Source organism: Patagioenas fasciata, chromosome 5 (genome assembly GCF_037038585.1).
Source record: "Patagioenas fasciata isolate bPatFas1 chromosome 5, bPatFas1.hap1, whole genome shotgun sequence".
Taxonomy (NCBI): Eukaryota; Metazoa; Chordata; class Aves; order Columbiformes; family Columbidae; genus Patagioenas; species Patagioenas fasciata.
In genome coordinates this window covers 19,183,174-19,203,473 of record NC_092524.1, presented here as the reverse complement: position 1 = coordinate 19,203,473, position 20,300 = coordinate 19,183,174, and the positions used below count along the sequence as shown (strand labels likewise).

Genomic DNA, 20,300 nt, shown 5'->3' with positions numbered 1-20,300 from the left:
TCCTATTGAGTGGTTTTACCTAAGCAGGAGCAGCCTGTTGGGCATGACCTCTGCGGTATAGAGAGAAGGAGCTACTGTGGGCAGGCAGGTGACGTGCCTGCTTCCAGCTCCATCCCTGAGCTGCCCATAGGACAAGCTAAAGATATTCATATATGAAAGAGGTTCAACAGTTCTGTTCTTTGTTTCCTTCCATTGAAAGCAATCATTAAACTGCGGAGCTCCTCAGTCACATTTATGAATGCAACCTGATTTCCCCCAACCTTTCCAAACTGATGTATTTCTGCTCTTTGGCCAGAAGATGGAGGCAATCCTCTGGTTGCTACTGGCACACCACAGGTCTCTTGCCACACAAAGAACAGGCTGTTCAGAGCAGCAAAAACCTCTTCTGAACCCTCAAACCGTAGCTTAATTCCCTCAAACATTTTAAAATACTATGCACAAAGAGGATAAAATCTGCATTAAAAACAGTAAACAGAGGAAAGCAAAAGTAAATCTGTGATTATTCAGGAATACCACATCAAAGGAGAGATTACAGAACCAATCAGTCCACATTCCAGGAAGGGCCACAAATATGGTACCTAACAGTGTCATGCAGGGCTCCTGGGGAATGAGACCATACCCCGGGCTGACCTCTGGAAGAGATTAAGGTGACAGCAAACTGCTCTTTCCCTCCATGACAGACTCTGGTGTCCATTCCTCCTAGGTATGCCCCACAGTGTTTCAGACAAAAGGCTCACACTCCCTCCTGCTTCTGCTTGCCAGCTCCTGCCCACAATCCCAAGAGCCTGACCCCAAAGCTCTTCCAAATCCAGCAGGGTGGGAGAATTTTATCTACTGTTCAGCCAAGACAACTGCTGTTTTTATCAGGAGGCAAAAAAAGGAGAGTAAGAAGGGAGGTAAGTCATTTGGAAAGGACACATCCCCTTGAGAACCTTTTAGGGAGATGCTACAGGCAGGTAGAAGAGAGAGAATAGGTATCAGAAAACAGAGATGGAGGAAGCACCACAGAAGAGCACTGAAGGATGCCAATTCCTTCTTGGGTGTACAGTAACTAACAAGTTTTAATCACGCCCAAGTTGACCATGCAGTCATCTCTCCTGTCTGTCTACCAGCAGCATTTCCCACTTCACTTGCCAAGCCTATTGCTTTGAGCAAAAAAAATCATCACCTTTCGCAGCTGCAAGGGCCTCTGTAACATGTTGTGGTTTAACCCCAGCTGGCAACTAAGCACCATGAAGCCACTCACTCAACATGCCCCCTCCCACAGTGGGATGAGGAGGAGGATGGAAAAAAAGTAAAACTTGTAGGTTGAGATAAAAACAGTTTAACAGGACATCAAGGGAAGAAAAAATATTAGGAAAAAAAATAATAATTCTATCCTATCCAAAACCAGGGCAAAAGCCAGGTGAGGGTGGGGGAAAATGAGCTAGGAAGAAGAGGAGAAACTTCTGCTACAACCTGAGATACCTCTGACCTGCGAGAGCAAGAAGAAAAAGGGTTTTCTCTGTTCATTCCTGCCCCCTCTCCCTTGATAGCCCAGACCTAGCGCTTTCCCCTCTGCCTGCCCAGTGCACAGGGAAGAGAAAACCACATACCAATTCGCCCCGCATCCTGCAGCTGGATTTTGAGCATCTCCATGGGAGTGGTGACAATGACCTGGCAGGTACCTGCACCGCAGCCTGCCAGCATCTCCCTCAGCAGTGTCAGCTTTTTCCTGCCCGAAGAAAAGAGTGAAAGAGTCAGTCAGAGGAGATGGCCTGAAGTAACACTGGGACAGCCAGGTGAAGGGACTTGGGGCACACCTCTGACCTTGGGGGTTACAGGAGAGGCAGCCCAGGGGATGGGGAAAACCTGCTAGGCTTGACAGTTTGGCATATCCGAGGCTTGGCACCAGTGCCAGCATCACCTGATCTGGAGGGAAAGACCCATTTTGGCCCCAAAAACAGAATATTCAGAAAAAGTCACAAGCCCCACCAGAACAGCCCCACCAGAACAGCCCCAGCCAGGAGCACACAACTCTATTCATCCCAAAACAGAGAGCTGCAGCTCTCTTCCAGCCTGGCATTGCCCCTAGTCAGCGGGGTATAGCTTCAGAGGGCAGCAGAGGACCTGAGCATTAAGAGGCATAAGCTGCTTTCCTTCTGCCAGCCTAGTCCTTTAGACACTGTCAATGTCCCCACAAACAAACAAAGAGAGACAACAGAGCAAAAATCAAGAGAGGAAAACATCTGAGTTGCTGCTTTGGAGTTCTCTGACAAAAGCAAAATAAATAAACAGCAAACGTGAGAGTCAAGGAGGCAGCTTCCCTGTGGTTAGGTGATTCTTCACCTCACCAGCCTTTCCAAACCTTCAAAAGTAGCTTTGGCACTAAACTGGTCCTGCGTGAGGTACAAGGGATGGGATGGACCCCCAGAGCAATGCAGCTTTGTGCATCCTCTGCACTAGAGAGCAGGGATTATCAGTGAAATGTTCTTGCCTAATGAAACGCAGTATTTCATAGCTCCCCCCATCCCAAAGCCATGAAACAGCCCAGCTAAGACTAAAAGGAGGAACTTAGGATGCAAATGCTCGAAAAGCCTCAATTTTCAGAAACGGAGGGGTTTTCACCCTGTAGTATATGTCAACCCTTTGCAACAGAAAACACTGACTTGATTAAAAATAAAAGTGCCTTTGACCTGCTATTTTCCAAAAGGATGGGGAAAAGAAGCATTTATAAATCACACATCCAGAGGGAAACAGTCTCCTCTTTTTTATGTTTGAAATACAAGTACTATTTTTACTCCTCCCATCCCTGCTCCTGCAGCAATTCCTCATCTTAACTTACTCAAGGCAAGTTCCCAGGCCATGGCAAAAGCAGTCCCACAATTATATACCTTATTGCCTTGGAAAACCAACCCATGCTCCCTTACCAGGGTTTTCATATGCACACACACAGAGCACAGCTGTGGCACTGTGGGCCAGCAAAGAAATTTCAATGCCAGCCCTACAGGAAAAGGAGGGGAGATGTGCCGTAATCCTGCCAGCCCACCACGTCAGCTGTGCTGATTTCACCACCTCTCATCTTCTCCAGAGAGGATATGAGAGCAGGGGATTAGAGGCACAGAGCCACAAAAGAGATTACCAGTGACTAAATATAGAGCTCTCCCATGAGGCTAAACAGAGGAACATTTTACAGTCTCCCTTTTCCAAATTCCTCCATAGATGAGAAGCTGCAAAAAACAATCCCTCCCGTGGAGTTACCCACATGGGCACTGAAGTGTGCACAGCAAGCTTTCCTGGAGGCATGGACATATCAGGGTGTGCAAATCCAGAGGTCCGCCCAGCACTGAGGCCTGGAGGTGGCCCACTTGCGCGTCCTGGGCAGCCTGATGCACAGTGCCAGTCTCTGCACGGCTCAATACAGTCGGCAGCAAGGCTGCCCAATTCCTAGCCCAGCCGTGGAAGGAAGCAAATCACCCAAAGGAGCTGGCTGCCAGTGCCCCTCTACGGCACAGCAGAGCATTTCCCACTTCAGCAAGAGCCCTGGAGCATCACTGGAGTACGTCTCCCAGCTTTTATTCGGGGCGACCACTTTGATACCCAGCTCAAAAGATCAGAAAGATTTGACTTACACGTTTATCTGTGGGCCATTATCCAAGACAACAAAAGTCAGTCTGACTTGATTGAACTCCATGGAGCTATGTCAGTGTGACCCAGCAAAGGATTTATACGTGTGGGTGTATTTTAGAGATGTCAAACAGGTACATCAAAAGCACCTAGAACAAGAGCTTCTAGCTTGTATTTTGCATATCCTGGGAACTGGGGAGAGCCCAGTAAAAAACAGCCGAAGATAAGCAACTCTTTTGTCAGGTTTAAAATTTGCCATAAAGGGGTCAAACTCCCTTTGCAAAATCTCACTAGTCTTCCTATAAGACGAGTTTGAAAACAGTTCACCTCTAAATGACAAAGGGGTTTAAATATTTAAGGCACCACATGCCTTATCCTCAGTGGTTTAAAAACTGGCACATCTCCACTAACTTCAAAAGCTGTAACACCAGCAAGGATCTGGTCCTATAAAAGCAGAAATCATCTTTTATCACAGCAAGAGGGTGTTAAATATAACATATACACAACAGCCTCAAATTCTGTACTGGCAGAAATCAGCTGTTCCACTTTTTTAACTGACATGCAATTTATTAGCGACAAATCAACAATGTCAAATGGGAAGGGTAAACGATTCACGCTCAATCAAAATTAAACTTTAAAACTAGAGCTGAAAAGTAAGAAAATAAAAAAGTGGGAATTAGAGGTTTATGGAGGGTTTTTCAAGAGCAATGCATCAGTCCAAAGTCAGAATCCCTGAAAGCATCGGTATATTGATGTCACATGGGAGCAGAATAGGATTTTTTTCAAGTGTCTGAAAAATTTCAACCATGTACCAATTGACCGTGCTTGGGCAGGGACCAAAACCAGTCATTCTGGAATAAGAATTACAAGATTTCCAAAAATGGGAAATCTTTGAACTACGAAAACATCCATACAAAGCCACGTTTCTATTTGCTACCCAAGAAGCTACTGTCACCAGCTTGGACGTCACCTTCCTCACACATAAAATAACTTCTGCCTTCAGTCTGTCAACCCAAGAGATTGTAGAAAGCTCCCCAAGAGTTTCAAACCAGAGTCAGCTGCTTTCAAACAATTTAAGTAGTGGGTCTGTGATGTGGATCAAGGGAATCAATATACAGAAGCCATCCTTCAAAGGGAGGGCAACCTGGCTGCCACAGCCACACAGGGACATGCACACAAACTGCCAGTTTTAACTGCCCTTTAAGTCAACCCCCGATCTTCCAAGAGAGAACTGCAATCACACTTCAGAAAAGCAGGAGCTATGATGCTGGGAAATATAAAAGCAAGAAAGTTCCCATTACAAACTCCCTCTCACTTCTAGTGCCAGCTCAAAAATGCCTCAGACAGGCAAAACAAAGCACTCATGTAAGCCAGATCCACCTCAAAGTAGATTAAACATCGCTCTGGCAGACATTACTGCAGATACGGTACAACTACCTCTGGCTGCAGGAGCTCTGTGTTGCACATTTTGACTAAATCACGAGGATGGTGACTCTTTGCGGGCACATATTACATCAGGTTTGCCTTGGCATGAGATCATAAGCGTTTTGTTTCAATACAAATGCCTGAGGAAGTGAACAATGGAGAGGGCAACAGGTCTGGGCACACTGAACACAGGCACAACCTGTGTTTTGTCCCAAGACATGCACCAGCAATGGAAACAAAGGCAATGCTCCTCTCAGGTGTGTATTCTGTGATTAAACAACCCATCTCTAGCTCCCTTTAGATTAATGCCTGAAAGTGCATTTACTTTCTGGCTGAACTTTGATGTCCACAACTTCAACCCACTGCAGTTCCCTGAGCCTTTGTGTGCTAAACAGAAGCACCTCGTCCCAACAGCTATCCTTGCATGAGCACAGTGAGATTATCAACTCTTAGCTGGCTCTTTCTCTAGCGGAAGGGCTGGATTGACCTACAAGTCTGAGTGGGCTGGATGAGGGTTATCTGCATTAAGTGTGTGGACATCCAGTACATAGTTACAGGAGGGGACGCCTTGGCCCACAAGGGTTCCTGTCAAGTGAATGACCAAAGTACACTGGGTGACACAAGGTGACACAGCAGCTCAGCACCAGGACTAGCAGCAGCATTCCTCCTTCCTAAATCCAGAGCACCACTTTACAGCTTGTTTATGAGCATTTTGCAGCTCAAGTATCAACCAGGCCATGCAATAACAACTTAAAAAAATTCCACGGACGAGATGGTCCAAGTATTTTAGGAGAGTCTGAAAGTGGAGTAGATGAAGGAAGGAGCCCTGGGGAGACACATCAGCTGAGAAGGCTGAGAAGGCTCCAGTCTCCCCATCTGCATGGGAGAGAAAGAAAAGTGCCTTGCTTGTCTCAGAATTTCAGTTGGCTATTTCTCTTCTCTGAGCAAAGCTATTAGGTTGGTGCAAAAGTAACTGCAGTTTTTGCATTGTTGAAATTTGCTGTTTCATATTGGATAGATTTTTAAATATACATGGTTACGTTATACATCATTTTAATGTGCTTTTCTCACTTTTTTTTTTGCTAATGATTACTTGCTGTTTATTTTATATTTACTTTAGACATTGGAAATAATGGTAGACAAAAAGCAAACTCAAGTGTTTTTCTTATGAGAGTTCGTAAAGCAGCAGAGACAACTTGCAACATCAGCAACACGTTTGGCCCAGGAACTGCTGATGAACGTACAGTCAGTGGTAGTTCAACAAGTTTCACAAAGGAGACCAGAGCCTTGAAGATGAGGAGTGTAGTGGCGGCCGTCAGAAGTTCACAGTGACCAATTTGAGAGCAATCATCAAAGTTGATCCTCTTACAGCTACACAAGAAGTTGCCAAAGAACTCAACATCGACCATTCTACGGTTGTTCGGCAATTGAAGCAAATTGGAAAGGTGAAAAAGCTCAGTAAGTGGGTGCCTCTGGAGCTGACCAAAAATCAAAGAAATCGTCATTTTGAAGTGTTGTCTTGCAACAACAGCAAACCATTTCTCGATCAGATTGTGACGTGCGATGAAAAGTGGATTGTATATGACAACCAGTGGTTGTACCGAGAAGAACCTCCAAAGCACTTCTCAAAGCCAAACTTGCACCAAAAAAAGGTCATGGTCACTGTTTTGGTGGTCTCCTGCTGGTCTGATCCACTCTAGCTTTCTGAATCCCAGCAAAACCATTACATGTGAGAAGTGTGCTCAGCAAATCAATGAGCTACAGCAGAAATTGCAACACCTGCAACCAGCATTGGTCAACAGAAAGGGCCCAATTCTTCTCCACAACAACACCCAACCACATGTTGCACAACCAACGCTTCAAAAGTTGAACAAATTCGGCTACAAAGTTTTGCCTCATCTGCCATATTCACCTGACCTCTTGCCAATTGACTACCACTTCTTCAAGCATCTCGACAACTTTTTGCAGGGAAAATGCTTCCACAACCAGCAGGATGAAGAAAATGTATTCTAAGAGTTTGTCAAATCCCGAACCACAGATTTTTATGCTACAGGAATAAACAAACTTATTTCTTGTTGGAAAAAATATGTTGATTGTAATGGTTCCTATTTTGATTAATAAAGATGTGTTTGAGCTTAGTTATAATGATTTAAAATTCACAGTCTGAAGCTGCAATTACTTTTGTACCAACCTAATACAAGGAAGGAGGAAGCAAAAAGGAAGAACATTTGCTGACATCAGTAAGGACACAGTTAAAGCAATCTTGCTGGTCTTCCTAGGAATCTGAGCTTCTAAGTCAGCAAATCGCCAGTCTTTGCTCCAGAACAGCAAACAAAAGAAAGGTCAAGACTAAAGAGGACAAGACGTATAAGAATAACACCCCTTTGAGAAGAACAGCAGGATAATCATCTAGGGACACTGCAGAGTTTTTATGAGCAAGGAATTGCTTTTGTAAGAAGCCATGAGACACCTTCTACCACAGCCAAAGCAGAGTATTTAACCAAGAACCCGAAAAATAAACAATGGAACCTGGCAAACATATGCCAAACACAACAGCTGTCTGTCTGGCACTCAGCAGTTTGGAGATAAACATGAAACCCTGTAAGACACTTTAAAGGGACTGTTTTTTAAGAAGTGTTTAACATCCACATTCAAAGAGGACATAAAAAGTAGGCAACACATCTATCAAAGAGACCTCACACACTGAGCATCCAAAAATCAACAATGTACTTTAAATGCACACTGGTGTACTACTGATTTAGGTTGCCTTCATACCCAAGTGCTTCACTTCGCCCTAGTAACTCCTCACATTATCTGCTCTGGACAATGAAGCTGCTGCTATTTTGACAGCAGCTGTGAGTTTACGGGTCTCTCAACACATTCAGCTTCAGAAATCCAGAGGAAAAAGAAAATCTCATCAGTTTCCAGCAGCCTGAAAGCTGCAAGTTTCCCCTCTTTCTTGTGTCCTGTCTTCCCAGCCATGTGGTCCAGCCAGCACAGAGTGCCACAAGAACCAGGACCTGCCTGAAGACTCTTCTGTTGGTCACCTCTTCTCCTGGGAACCGCAGAGGCCCTCAGGTCAAAATCATCACAGGACAATGTTTGACTCTTATTGCATTTCTCAATCAGGAACATTGGGTGCTCTTCAGGTTTTTCAGTATTTTTGTCTTCCTCCTTTCCTCCACGGCATACTAAGGGGTTTTCCAGCACTCATGCAATTCACCCAGGCCACCACCTTGTTGGTAAATGCCCAGGACAGCCTGGGAAGACCAACACAGTTTTGTTTCCTCATGAAACAAGAAGTTGTAGCAGTAGGCGCTCATAACAGTCTTAACATCAGAATAGAAACAGGCAAAGAAGCAGAAATCAAGTCCCCTAGTCTGTGAGCACACATCCTTCCTACACCAAAATGACGGGAAAATCATCATAGGGGCCAGAGCGCCCCCTTGAGCTAGTCCCAAGGTGGAGAAAGCTGCAGGAACAGACGTCTTCAGGCCCAAGGATATGGGTGCACCAACAAGAGCACGAGGTCCCACATGAGGTCCTGCTGCCCCAATGCACTACCTCCAGCAACATCCAAGAGCATAGCCACTTTTTTTTTTTCCTAGCAGTTTGTCCAGGTTTGGGCCAAGATAGAGTGAATTTTCTTTCAAGTAGCTGTGCTTTGGATTTAGTACCAGAAGAATGTTGGCTTCCCATGCTCTACCAGGTGCACAAAAAACTCAGAGGGAGCATAGCCAGGACAGTTGATTGAAGGTGGCCAAGAGGATTTTCCATACCATATGATGTCATATTTGGTATATAATCTGGAGTTAGCTAGGGGGGAAATACTGCTGCTCAGGAACGTATGGGCTATTGGTGTTACAGGTAGTGAGCAAATGAATTGTGCACATTTGTTTTGTATATTCTGTTGTTATTATTATAATTATTATTATCATTTTCTCTTTGTTTGCTGTCCTGTTTAACTGTTTTTATCTCAGCCTATGAGTTTTTTTCTTTTCTCTTTCCAATTCTCTCCCCAATCCCACTTGGCACCAATGGGCAGAGCAGGGTCTGTGAGCAAGCGGCTACGCGATCCTAGTTGATGGCTAGGGTTAAACCATGACAGAGTTGAAAAGCAAGTTCATGTCAACACTAAGTTTTTCAAAGGATAAAAAATAATAAATGCACACTAAAAGTTGTGCAAATTTAGGCTATTTTGGGTCATGCTAGATTTGGCACACTCTCGCTGGTCCACACACGCTTCTTTCACTTGCACATGGAAGACACACTCAGCATATTTCAATCAGCAAATACTGACAGAACATGCACATTTTATCACAGAAGGACCTCCAATTCATGCAACACATTTCAAGAAAGACAACTGCTAGAAGCTTAGCAACAAAGGCATTAAACGTCAAACAGGTCTGGAAGACTTTTGCAGCTCTGAGGTAGAACAGCACCAGAGATTCCTTTGGGATGCTGGTGTAAGAACACAGCATACTATGAATGTATAGCGGATAGTCTGGCTTGTGCAAAGAAGGACCTTGGTGGAGCTGAATGAAGATCTTGGTGGCTCACCATGAAAAACCAACCCCCAGGCTTATATTGAGCCTTACTCCTTCAGTTGCGCTTTACACCATGTAACACCTTGACTGTTGCAACTATATATCCAGAAATGAAACCACACTGACATTCCAGGCATCTTCAATCTTCACCTTTCTAACCCTGGGCTATTTTTTTGTTCATACCTAGGCTTTGACTGGAGTTGTGAAACAGGTGGCCTGTGGCCCAGCTTTGCAATTGCTAGCAGTTATGCACCTTGTTTTGTCCTGGGTAGGACAGGTGTTTGGATTCCAGCACTGCTAATCCTGTTTTACAACAACAACTGGGGAGGAGGGCACAGAAGCATCTCAAGTGAGAAACCTGCAGACTGCAAACAGGTTGGAAAGAGGGAGCAAGATCAAGGCAAACCCTTGGGGGACGCGCAGCTTTGTGACCATCACTCCTGTTTGCCACATGTACTACATGTGGGAAAAGATCCTGTGAAGTGCCAAAGGCAAGGTAGCACGCAACGACTACAGCACAGCCAGGTACAACCCCTCTGGCAGGTTACATATTCCATCCTCAGGCCTCAGATTTCCCTAGCATGAAGGAAAAGTATCCCACAATAAGCAGCTGCCCTGCAGTTTTTAAGGGCCCCTTATCCTCACTGGCAATATCATGGCCTCTTCCATCACCCCCTGATCCCCATGTACTAGGCAAGGTCACAGCCCACACCAGACCTTTCAGCTAGATCCCAGGTTCACAGCCTACACCAGCCACAGCCAACCTGCAAGTCATTTTCTTTCTCATCTATCTTGGAGTGATATTTATAGTCAGAAACAACTTAAACCATCTATCACAGCAGTACTAAGGCTCTGCCTCTCTGTCCAATTCATGCTGGCTATGCTTATGAGCAGAGCTAACCAGATTTCATTAATCCAGGACCCCATGGTGGCCAAATGAGTTAAGTGACACTGATTCTACATGCTGCCAAGCTCTCATCACCTAACTGTGGCCCAAACTTTCTCTAAGGGGATTAAAAATGCTTTGTGTCAAGACAAAGGTTCCCCACTACCTGAGTGGTATCATACTCCTGCTCCAGGTCATTATCGTGTCAGTCCCATCAGTGCATACGTTTTAGGACAACAGACTGCCTTCTTTTGGCAAAACACTCTAGCTCCTTTATTCTGAATCAAGCACAGCATATCATCCACATCATGTGTGGATCAGGCAGAACCCAGATGTCAAGCTGGAAGAGGTCTGGGTGACAACCTCAGCAGCTCATGGAAACAGCTGCATCCCACTTACCCAAATACCTGATCAAAGCCTGCCTCAGCAGTTAGTGGCAGATACACACATTTATCCTGGTGCAGGACATTTACTGACAGGTATACCATGTTTTAACAGCTGAAACATCACAGCAGCGATTACTCTCAGAGAACAACAAATATGTTGCAATGCTGGTCTGATTTCTTCCACGGGCCACTCTCTCAGTGATGGTACAAGGCACAGCAGCTTGGCACTCCTTCGTCTTCCCTGTATGACCTACTAAGCCCTCACTTTGTAGGTGATGGCAAAGAGCTAGCTGTGCTCCTGTCTACTGCAGTAAGCCATGACCTGCTGCGTTGTCTGCTGCGGGGATCAGACCCACTGCTTGGCAGAAGCGAAGAGCAAGGAAGACATCATTACCTCCTACTGTCTGAGCACTATACGAATAGACAGGAAATCACAAACAGCTGTGAGTGATTGAATCACACAGGCATTTGTTGGTTGCTACTTTAAAAGAGTCCAGAACAAAAAAAAATAGGTACATGAAAAAAACTAGATCCTCAACCTGTTTCAGTCCACTATCTCCACTAAAGTTGTTGAGCTGCTGATCTGCAGCAGCTGAGACTGATGTGGTACTTTATAGTTGTTAAACCAAGTAATCATGCATTTTCAGTGAGCCTTCACCACATCACACCACTGCTGAGGGGATAAGTCAGGATCATATCACAAGCAGGCTGTGTTCTAACTACTCTCACTGAGGACTGGGGACAGTGCCCTTCACTGGCTGTCTCTGGATAAAGGTCTCAGTCTGAAAGGAGACACAAGTGTTCTCTGAATTGCAAGTGCTGGTGAAAACAGCATTAAATATTCAGGGTCCAGCCCCTCTCAACTGATCAGCTAGCATCTTTACTTACATTTAATTCACATGAACCAACCCCCACTTGCCAGCTAAACAGATAATTTTATTCCTTCAGTATTTATTTGCACGGCAGCTGCTGGGCAAGACTGCAAGTGCCTTTTGTCAATTCAGATTCACTACCTGTTTAAAACTATTTTCAAACTACAAAAGGACAAGGGGGATACTAAGTTTGGGGGTGATAGAACTTGACTTGCCATGTGTTCAAGCCAGAAAGAGCATAACAGCATCCAACAGGATGCTGAGAACAAGGGTCTTCTCAGCAGCTGTTTGAGCAGTGAGCAGTGGCATTTGGGTCCTCTCAGATATTTTGCCTGCAAATTCTGGATCTGCTAATCTTGGCTTAGATCTCGGACTATTTTTAGAAGCTTGAATAAAAAGCAGTCATGCAGTGGAGTGGTTTTTACTTCTCATTTTAGACATTACATCCTTTAGCTCAAATATAATCACTGTTGAGCTGTTCAAGGTAAACTTGTATTTCAGTCATTACAGCACCCCATTCCACCTTCGCTCTGACATCTCACCAGACTCAGCCCAAGAGTTGGTGTCTTTTAAGCTGAATGCAAAAGGTCTGAACTCCCTACTCACCCATCTTTGGAGAGGTGATGCCGGAAGAAGTCATTGGCTGCCAGTTTGATAGCCTTTTCTGGTGTCACCAGAGTCAGGTTCACTGCAGCCCCTGGACAAAGAAAAGAGGAAAAGGACATTGCAGAATAAGAATAAAGGAACTGTTAACTGGATCTTTCAGGAATGTGTTATAACTCCTGCTCAAAACCAAGGACTGATGAAGGAGAGCTCTCAGTGCAAAAAAGGGGTTCAGAAACATGAAACACAACTGGAAATTAATAGGATTTCTTCCTCCCAAAATCTTGGGATTTTTAAAACATGCCCTGATGTGTTTCTACATCATTTGCAATGTTTTTTGCAATTTCTTTAGCTTCACTACTGCCTCCCACCATGCATACACACATCCTCTTCTCTTACCCAAGGATGTACTGCTATGAATCCAGAAGGATGCAGATCAGACCCTTGAGATGATAGAAGTACAAGTTGGATTAATAACCAGTCCCAACTCCTTTGCAAATATTTTGTGATGCTGAGAAGCAAAAGTCCCCTGCCCACCCTCTTGCTAGTACCCCTTCAAAGACCTGGAGGCTGGCTGAAATCAACTGGCTCATCTGCACAGAACTCAGCCAGCTCTAGATCAACCCTGGGAGTTAAGTGGTCTCACTTGTGTGTCACCACTGGATGTCACTCTCAGAACAGCCACCGTTGAAGTGTCTTTTTGTCCACCACAAGCTGCAGGATGCAGAAATTCCCCTCTGAGCACTGTGGCAAGGCTTGCTAGGGGACCTGGGGCATAAACAAGCCTTGACTGCCCCACCACCTGCTGGAGTGCCCTTTTGTCAGGAGCAAATAGCAAATCCTTGTATTGTGCCTGCCACAGGGAAAGGTCTGAGTGGCCCAGCCAGCTGCTGTGGGCCATAGACACCAGCATTAGTGCAATACAGCAGCCTGGAGGCAGCTTTCAAGCTGTCCTGGGGGAAACGGAGTGAGGGGAGGGCCAGTCCCTTCTGAGTTTATTGGGTTTGCACCATTAATGCTCTAGAATATTCTCTTCCCTTTAAGTCTTATAGCTCAGAAAGTCCTCCAGCAGATGACTGCAAGCTCTTTCTGCCTGCACTGAAGCCTACTGAGCCCAGGCCCTCCAGAGGAGCTTCACTTGAGACTTGCTAACAGCTTGCAAGGACAACACAAACACTAGGGTATAATACCTTTTGCATTTATGCTTGCTGTAGAGATTAAACAATTTGTCCCAAAGCTCAATTTTCCAAAGAGAAGCATACATAAAAGCCTGCACTCATGCTATGCTCTGAAGATGTGGCAGGGTTAATTTTCAGGTTTGAACACAAGTGGACAGGATCTGTAAGGGCTCAACACAGCTAAAGAGAGGCAACTCAATCTTCTGTTCCTCAGGATAGACTCCAATCCCTCCAAAAATTATTAAAGAATTCTTAAATTAGACATAGAAAGACATAGGTTTAGGGGGACTTTCCTCAGATTAGGAAGCAAAGTCATAACTAGGACTTCTAGGACCAAGACACAGGAATCCTTGGCTCCACATTCTCTGCTCAGAGGACACATGTCCGTTATGTGGGAAATCACAGCAAGAAAACAGACAGCCTTTGCTGGGTAGGGCTGGGCAGCCCAACACATTTTCTCCCCTTCCAACTGCCATGTTCAGATTTTGCAGAAAATACAGAGTAATGCTGAACTGCAAGCAGTAAGCTAAGCCAACGCATTCATTCCACACTGGCCATGACATCCAACAAATGCCATCATCTTTTACAGAAGCCAAATTAGCTAGCCAGGCAGAAGGGCAGCCTTCTCATACTCTTGGGTTTTTGCAAACTTCTAAGTGTACCAGTAATTGCTCTTCTCCAGTTTGATGTGCTTCCTACACATCATGTCTCCCTGCCATGGCTCTTGCATGTGATGAGAAGCCACATGTACATGAATCTCCTGCTCTACCTCTACTGTTTAGTGTCAATCATATCAGGATCTACAAAGCAAATCCACACAGCCTTATTTTTTAGAGGAAGTGGCTACCCATGAAGTGTTTTCTTGAATGCCAAGTTGAAAACAGATTAAACGCCACTCCTAACAGCTGGAAAGTAAGACACTTGCACATTACTGACATGCAGCTAGAAAAAAATAAACCTGTTACTCTAACACCAGTGCAAAGAATGTACTGAAAGAAAGAAAAACTCCAAACCATCAAGTAAGAAAGGTGTGCTGACCTCCTCCAGGAACCAAGACGCTTTCACAGCAATTCCTCCTTCAACTGCCAATAAAGTAAAGGGTAAAACCACAAAATATACAGAAAAAAGGTAATGAACCTGGGTTTTCTCCTACATCTTCGATATTTTCAGTAAAGCTGCTTAGCAGAGAAGGTATAATCCCTGTCCTCAATAATCTGTAACAGCCTCAATCCAATGGAGCAGGAGAAATCAGATACTTCAACTGCTGGCTGTCTGCTTTCCACAGTTTTCCCCTTTTTTACAAAATCTTCAATTCTAGCTATGCCAATATTCTACGCCAATGACTTTATTTCCTAGATTAACCCTAACATTGGCCTACAGATAACGCTACGTGTACCAGAAGCAATGACAAACAGAACGCAAAAATAAATTGCAACCATTAAAACAGAATTCTGAAAATAAGTACAGAAGCACTATAAAGAACAAAATTGAGCAGAGGCAAAACCAGTTGTTTGCCAACTGAACTTGTAAGCACACTCTTGTCACTGAGCCTTCGGTTTTGTTATTAAAACACACTTATTACAGAAGCCCTTATACATCACCAGCATGTAGGACATAACAGAAGGATTGAGTCACCCCCAGTGCAGCACTGGTGCTTATGGGAGGTATTATCAGCAGAGCCCGGGGAATACTACCACACTACTGCAGCTAAACTGCAGCTACCATCCAAACATCATCAACAGCAAAGGGCATTTCCCCAGTCTGATCTAGGTCTTTGGCTCCTACCAGCTTGGCCAAATAGCTGGTCTGTAAACAGCATTGGAACTTCCCAGTACACATGCTGCAATCTACAGGTGGCTTCTGGACAGACTGTAGCAAGGAGCAGAGAGAGCACCTTTCCAAGGTCCCCTTCCACTGGTGTCCACATGCTCCAGGAGCCTACAGGTACCATGGATTCATTCACTTGACATCATGTCTGAAGGTAGCACACTGTCATCCCTTGAGCACAGACATGGCTAGACAGCACCACACAGCTTTGAGGCACTGCTGCTACCTAGATCTTACAGGAAAAAAACATGAGAAAATAACCTCCTGTTCTTCCTCCCCCAAACAAACCCAAGAATCCCTGTAACTTTTGGGGAAGAAATGCTGGGATTGCCTTATACATCACACAATTCACAATGGGCTACTCATACAGAACAAGGACTGCCCACGTGCACCCCTTCAAGAGATGATTTGTAGAAATGCACCCTACAAGTTCAAGCCTCTCTCCTGTCTGCACTGAGGACCTATGATTCACACATTAAGGAAATCTGAAGTCATACAGTAGGAATGGCTGCACCCAAGCAGAACCTTTCTGTTCTCCGACAGAAGCGAAGTGCCCTGCAGGGATGATTGATGTGATTCTGGCTCCTCCATGGGGCACAGCAGCTGCCACTTTAGCATATTAACATATAATCCTCCAAGTTTCACCTTAAAGGCTGAAAATGAAAAGCTTGTGAGTCATACAGCAGCTTCTGCTGGGGAACTGGGACAGATGGAGGGAGCAGGAACCAATCCCATCATCTGATTTCTATCTTCTCCTGTCTGCAAGGCTGAGCCATCTCTTTCCCTTCTTCCCAGAAAAGTACTCACGTTCTTCACGAATCTTGTGATGTATTTTACCTGCTCATCCTTTCCCTGAACTGAGGCACAGAAACCAGGACGTGAAGGACTCACTTTTGCACCCAAGCCATGCTGAAATATCTACAAATTTCTGGAAGGAGCTGAAGCTATTCACAAAATCCCTCTCCAAACCCAGCTTTTCATTTAATAGTCAGAGGTGACAAGTAAATTCAAGCCACTATCAGTTCCCTGAACAGAGTGGGTAGAAAGTTAGTGGGACATGGACCAAGCTGACTAGACTCACTATGGCTGGGAAAAGCAAAAACTATGCAAAACCCTCTACACCCTTTGAGATTTCTGCTTGAGAGTGGAAAGTGGCATGGAGATGCACACCCTCCCTACCACCCTAAGCCTCACAGGACTCAGCTGTCTCTCTCAAAAGCCCTGACAGGTGCTAGAGTCTCCCCTGTAAGTTTCCAGGAGCGGCTTCTTCCTTCTGCTCCCCAACAATCAGCCTGCCACTGCATAGTTACAGACAAAGCTAATGCAGGCTCCATTCCCGGCTAGGCACACAGAAGCAACCAGCTCTTGGGAAAAATCAAGGGGAAACACATCACTGCTAGCATTGAAGATGGAGCTTGCCAGTGTTCTCAGGGTTATTTGTCCTGTTGCCTGCTCCCTTTCCCGGGAGCTGGTGCAAAGCAGCCAATCCATCCCCGGCATCCACCACACTCCCCCGGAACGCCCACCAGCAAGTTGTGCAACAGACACTGCCTCAACAGCCAGTGCCTGCTCCCACGACAGCTGGCTGCAGCGTCTGTCTTTCCTTAGGGGGTACAGAAGAAGCAGCAAGAGATGCTACTGCTGCCAAAAGCAAGGTGCCAGCATCTCTGGACTCGTGCTTGAAAAAAATAAGAGCAAGGATTCACTTAAAGCAGTACTTTAATCAGGTTTTATCAGTGAATGAGTGCCACAAAGAATATTGTCTGAATGCCTCAAATATTGTCTGAATGCCTCAAAACTGCATATTCAGGCAGCTGAATACCAGTATATAAAATGAATTGGAGTTCACTGTCAACTAAGCCAGCTGGACTGTCCTGAAAGCCAGGAAGGCATTCCACATTTTCTTCTGCTAGGAGTTAAGTCAGAATTTGGTCTGCTGTTCCTCTCTCCTCAAAATCCTTAAAAACTTTCACAGATTTTGTGTTTAAACTAGAAAACGTACAGTGACAACTGAGGAAGTCACTGCTGCAACAGACAGCCTAAGCCACAGAGCCAGGGGATTTCTAGTAGGTTAGCACGTAACAGCCAAACAGCTGAACCTCCATCTCTGACTGTCTTACCATCCCAAGGGAGTTTCCTCTAGGGGCAGGTTATTTATTTTTAATTGTATCTTGTCTTAATACTTGAACTCGGGTATGTTTCAGAGACGGCTACTTTTGGAGACAAGCTACCATTTAGATGGGACAGTAGGCCTGACCACGTTGGTGATGGGCTTTGACATAAATTCAATCATCAACCACAAAGTAAGGCACTTCAAGAGGTTTTCTACTGCCCCCCTGATGAAAGTTATCATGCCCAAGCTGGGAAATGCACACATAAAGTCCTGAAACAAAGTTCAGCAGCTTCACTTAAACTCCTAGTAAAGATGAACTTCAGTAAACGGTGAGGTTTAACACCAAAACAGCCACAGGGATGACTCACACTCTCAATGGTGGAGAGCTGAGCAGACATCTGACGTGCAGGAATTTATTTTCAGAAACAGCTGCACCTTTTAACTTCTTAAGATATTGCTAGGTTATCAATTTATAAGCCAGAGAACATGGACTTTTCCACCCACTTATGCACCAGTGCTTCCAGTGCAAAAGCTGTGTGGTGCTTGACTCAGCTTTACTTACCTCTGTACATGCCAAAGTAGCCTTCCGACCGAATTGTTTTAATGAGGCAGTCAGACCTGCAAACACAGAGAGATAAGCCACAAAAGCTCAAAGGTGGGTCAGAACAGAGAAAAACAAATCAAATCTTTTGCAGTGGTTTTCATTTACAATCTGTCAGCAAAATCCTGAGCTGAGAAGGGAACTGCGCCAGCCACTGAATGTGCCATTGTTCAGGACTGAGTCCAAGTTCAGCCCCTAATTCACAGGGGCTTTGAAACTCCCAGCTCACCCCGCACATGCTGTCTGCTTTCTGGAAACACAAAAGGGAGAAGTGTCACTGCAAGGGTTGTTTATCCAGGCTCCCCTGTGGCAAATGTACACGAGATGCTCTAGCAAGCAGATCCCCAGTCACATGTTTTTAAATCCAGATCTGGAAGGGAAGTAAGCGGGGTCAAACCCCCCCTGTACTGACTTGCTTGACTTATTGCATGCAATTTGACACAAGGCATACAAACACCAGATGACCTGAACACTCAGTCATCTGTGACCTCCCACACAGGTTAAAGCACACACTTTTAACACATCGGGTCCCACAGCAGGCAGGGAGCACTCAGGCTCCTGCCCTGGGGAGAGCATGGCAGGGAGCCACAAAGGTCCACTCCAAGCAGAAATCTGTTGCCTCCTTCATTTCAACTACGTTTACTGTAAATGGGAAATCTGTACAGAGTGCCAGAATGGCTTAAAGCCTTTGAAAGGCACAGACACACACCTAACAAATCCAGATGTGCAGTTCAGGAAGCAGTGCACAGATCCCCTGGCAGTTTCCCACTCTGAATCATGGCTGCCTGAAGCCTGGGCGCTGGGGTCTTTGGGAAGGGACTGGCACTTCCATGGCCATAGGGGAAGAGAGAGGTGCACATGCATGCATGTGTACATAATTAAGGAACAAAAGGCTCTTAGTAATAAGGGAAGTGTAACTGACAAAAACAAGAACACATTTCTAAGGGATTTGGCAACACAAGGAGTAAACTTCGTCTCCACTCTGTAGTAGTGCTGAGGTAAGAGAGAAGGAAATACAGAGTTTCCTCAAGGGCTTTATGGCCCGACCTGGGACAAGACTGCTCTAGGCTACCTTGCGTTATTTGTGAGGAGCCCATCTTCCATTGTTGTCAGTCACAGCAATGAGTTTCTCCTGTCTGCTGGGACTCCCCACATCCTTTGGGACCCCACCTCTCACACACCTCACCTCAGCTCCTGCAGCTTGCACACGCCCATTTCCTTGGGAGCAGTGCCCCCAACACATTTGCAAGTCCCAGAAATCTTGGGCATTTTTCTCCTATCCCACTGCAATGCTGGAGACAAGGTGTTTTCCCCAAGCCAGTAGCACTGCTTTGAACAAGAAGCAGCAGAGAGGGGAGCAGGAAGAGTTTCTCCCCACCATGCTCATGCAGCCCTGTCATCTCATCGTAAGGCTTGCACATCACTCCCAGCCCCTCAAGCTGCAGCAGGGTGAGATGGAGCCAGAGCCAGGTCCAGTTCCTTTCTCATCCTGGAAAAAGGGAGCCAACAGCCAACTAAAATCATACGTAACATACCTGGGGCAGCACATCCCCAAAGCCCAGATCTCTCTAGTATAGCTTGGTTCAAGATTGTTCCCTGGCTTTTCTGGGGACTGCCCAGTTCCCAGAAATGCTGAACTCACTTGAAAGAGGTAACAAAGTGGAAGGATTCCCTGCCAAAAGCCACAGGGGATGCTGCCCATGCGGGTGGTACTCACATGCTGGTGTACATTCGCTGGCCATTCTGCTGGTTCTGCAGGCGAGTTTTTGCCAGGTCGATGGGAAATACACAGGTGACCCCGATCAGCCCAGCTATCCCTCCATTGATCAGCTTGGCAGGTAAACTGTAAGGCAATAAGATGCAGAGAAACAGATGTCTTAGCACTGGGATAACATCAGAGGACAGAAAGAGGAAAGAATGGAGCTGTTTTGCAGGAACTGAGTTAACACATCACTGTGCAACAAGGCTGTTCCCCACAGCATGAAGGCAGCTCTGCCTCAAGGTAAAACTTCGCCCTTGCTGTACATACTGGGGAGGAGGGGAAAGCAGCTCATAGAATCAAGACAAACTGCTGATGAGTGGAGCCAAACAGCTAAGCCACACGTCACTAAGAGCAAGAAAAAACCCTGTTCACCAGGACCCGAGTGTTTCTGTTGTCCCTAGAGGAGAGCAGACAGAGTTCTGGACTCTGTCCATCTACAACGTGGAGAGACTTCATTTAGGGCCTGATGGCATCCAAGCCAGCAGGTTGACTGG

General features: G+C 45.6%; 1 protein-coding gene across 6 annotated transcripts in view; it reads right to left on the bottom strand.

Annotated features, from left to right (window-relative positions):
* SLC25A22 (solute carrier family 25 member 22) overlaps window positions 1-20,300 on the bottom strand; it is a 52,158-nt gene that overhangs the window by 5,347 nt on the left and 26,511 nt on the right. For all 6 annotated transcript variants that reach the window (XM_065838802.2, XM_065838803.2, XM_071809037.1 and 3 more), the window contains 4 exons: window positions 19,762-19,887; window positions 18,006-18,061; window positions 12,329-12,419; window positions 1,596-1,714 (listed from right to left, as the gene is read on the bottom strand). In XM_065838802.2, coding sequence (XP_065694874.1) covers window positions 1,596-1,714; window positions 12,329-12,419; window positions 18,006-18,061; window positions 19,762-19,887 — 392 coding nt within the window. The remainder of the gene's footprint in view (window positions 1-1,595; window positions 1,715-12,328; window positions 12,420-18,005; window positions 18,062-19,761; window positions 19,888-20,300) is intronic.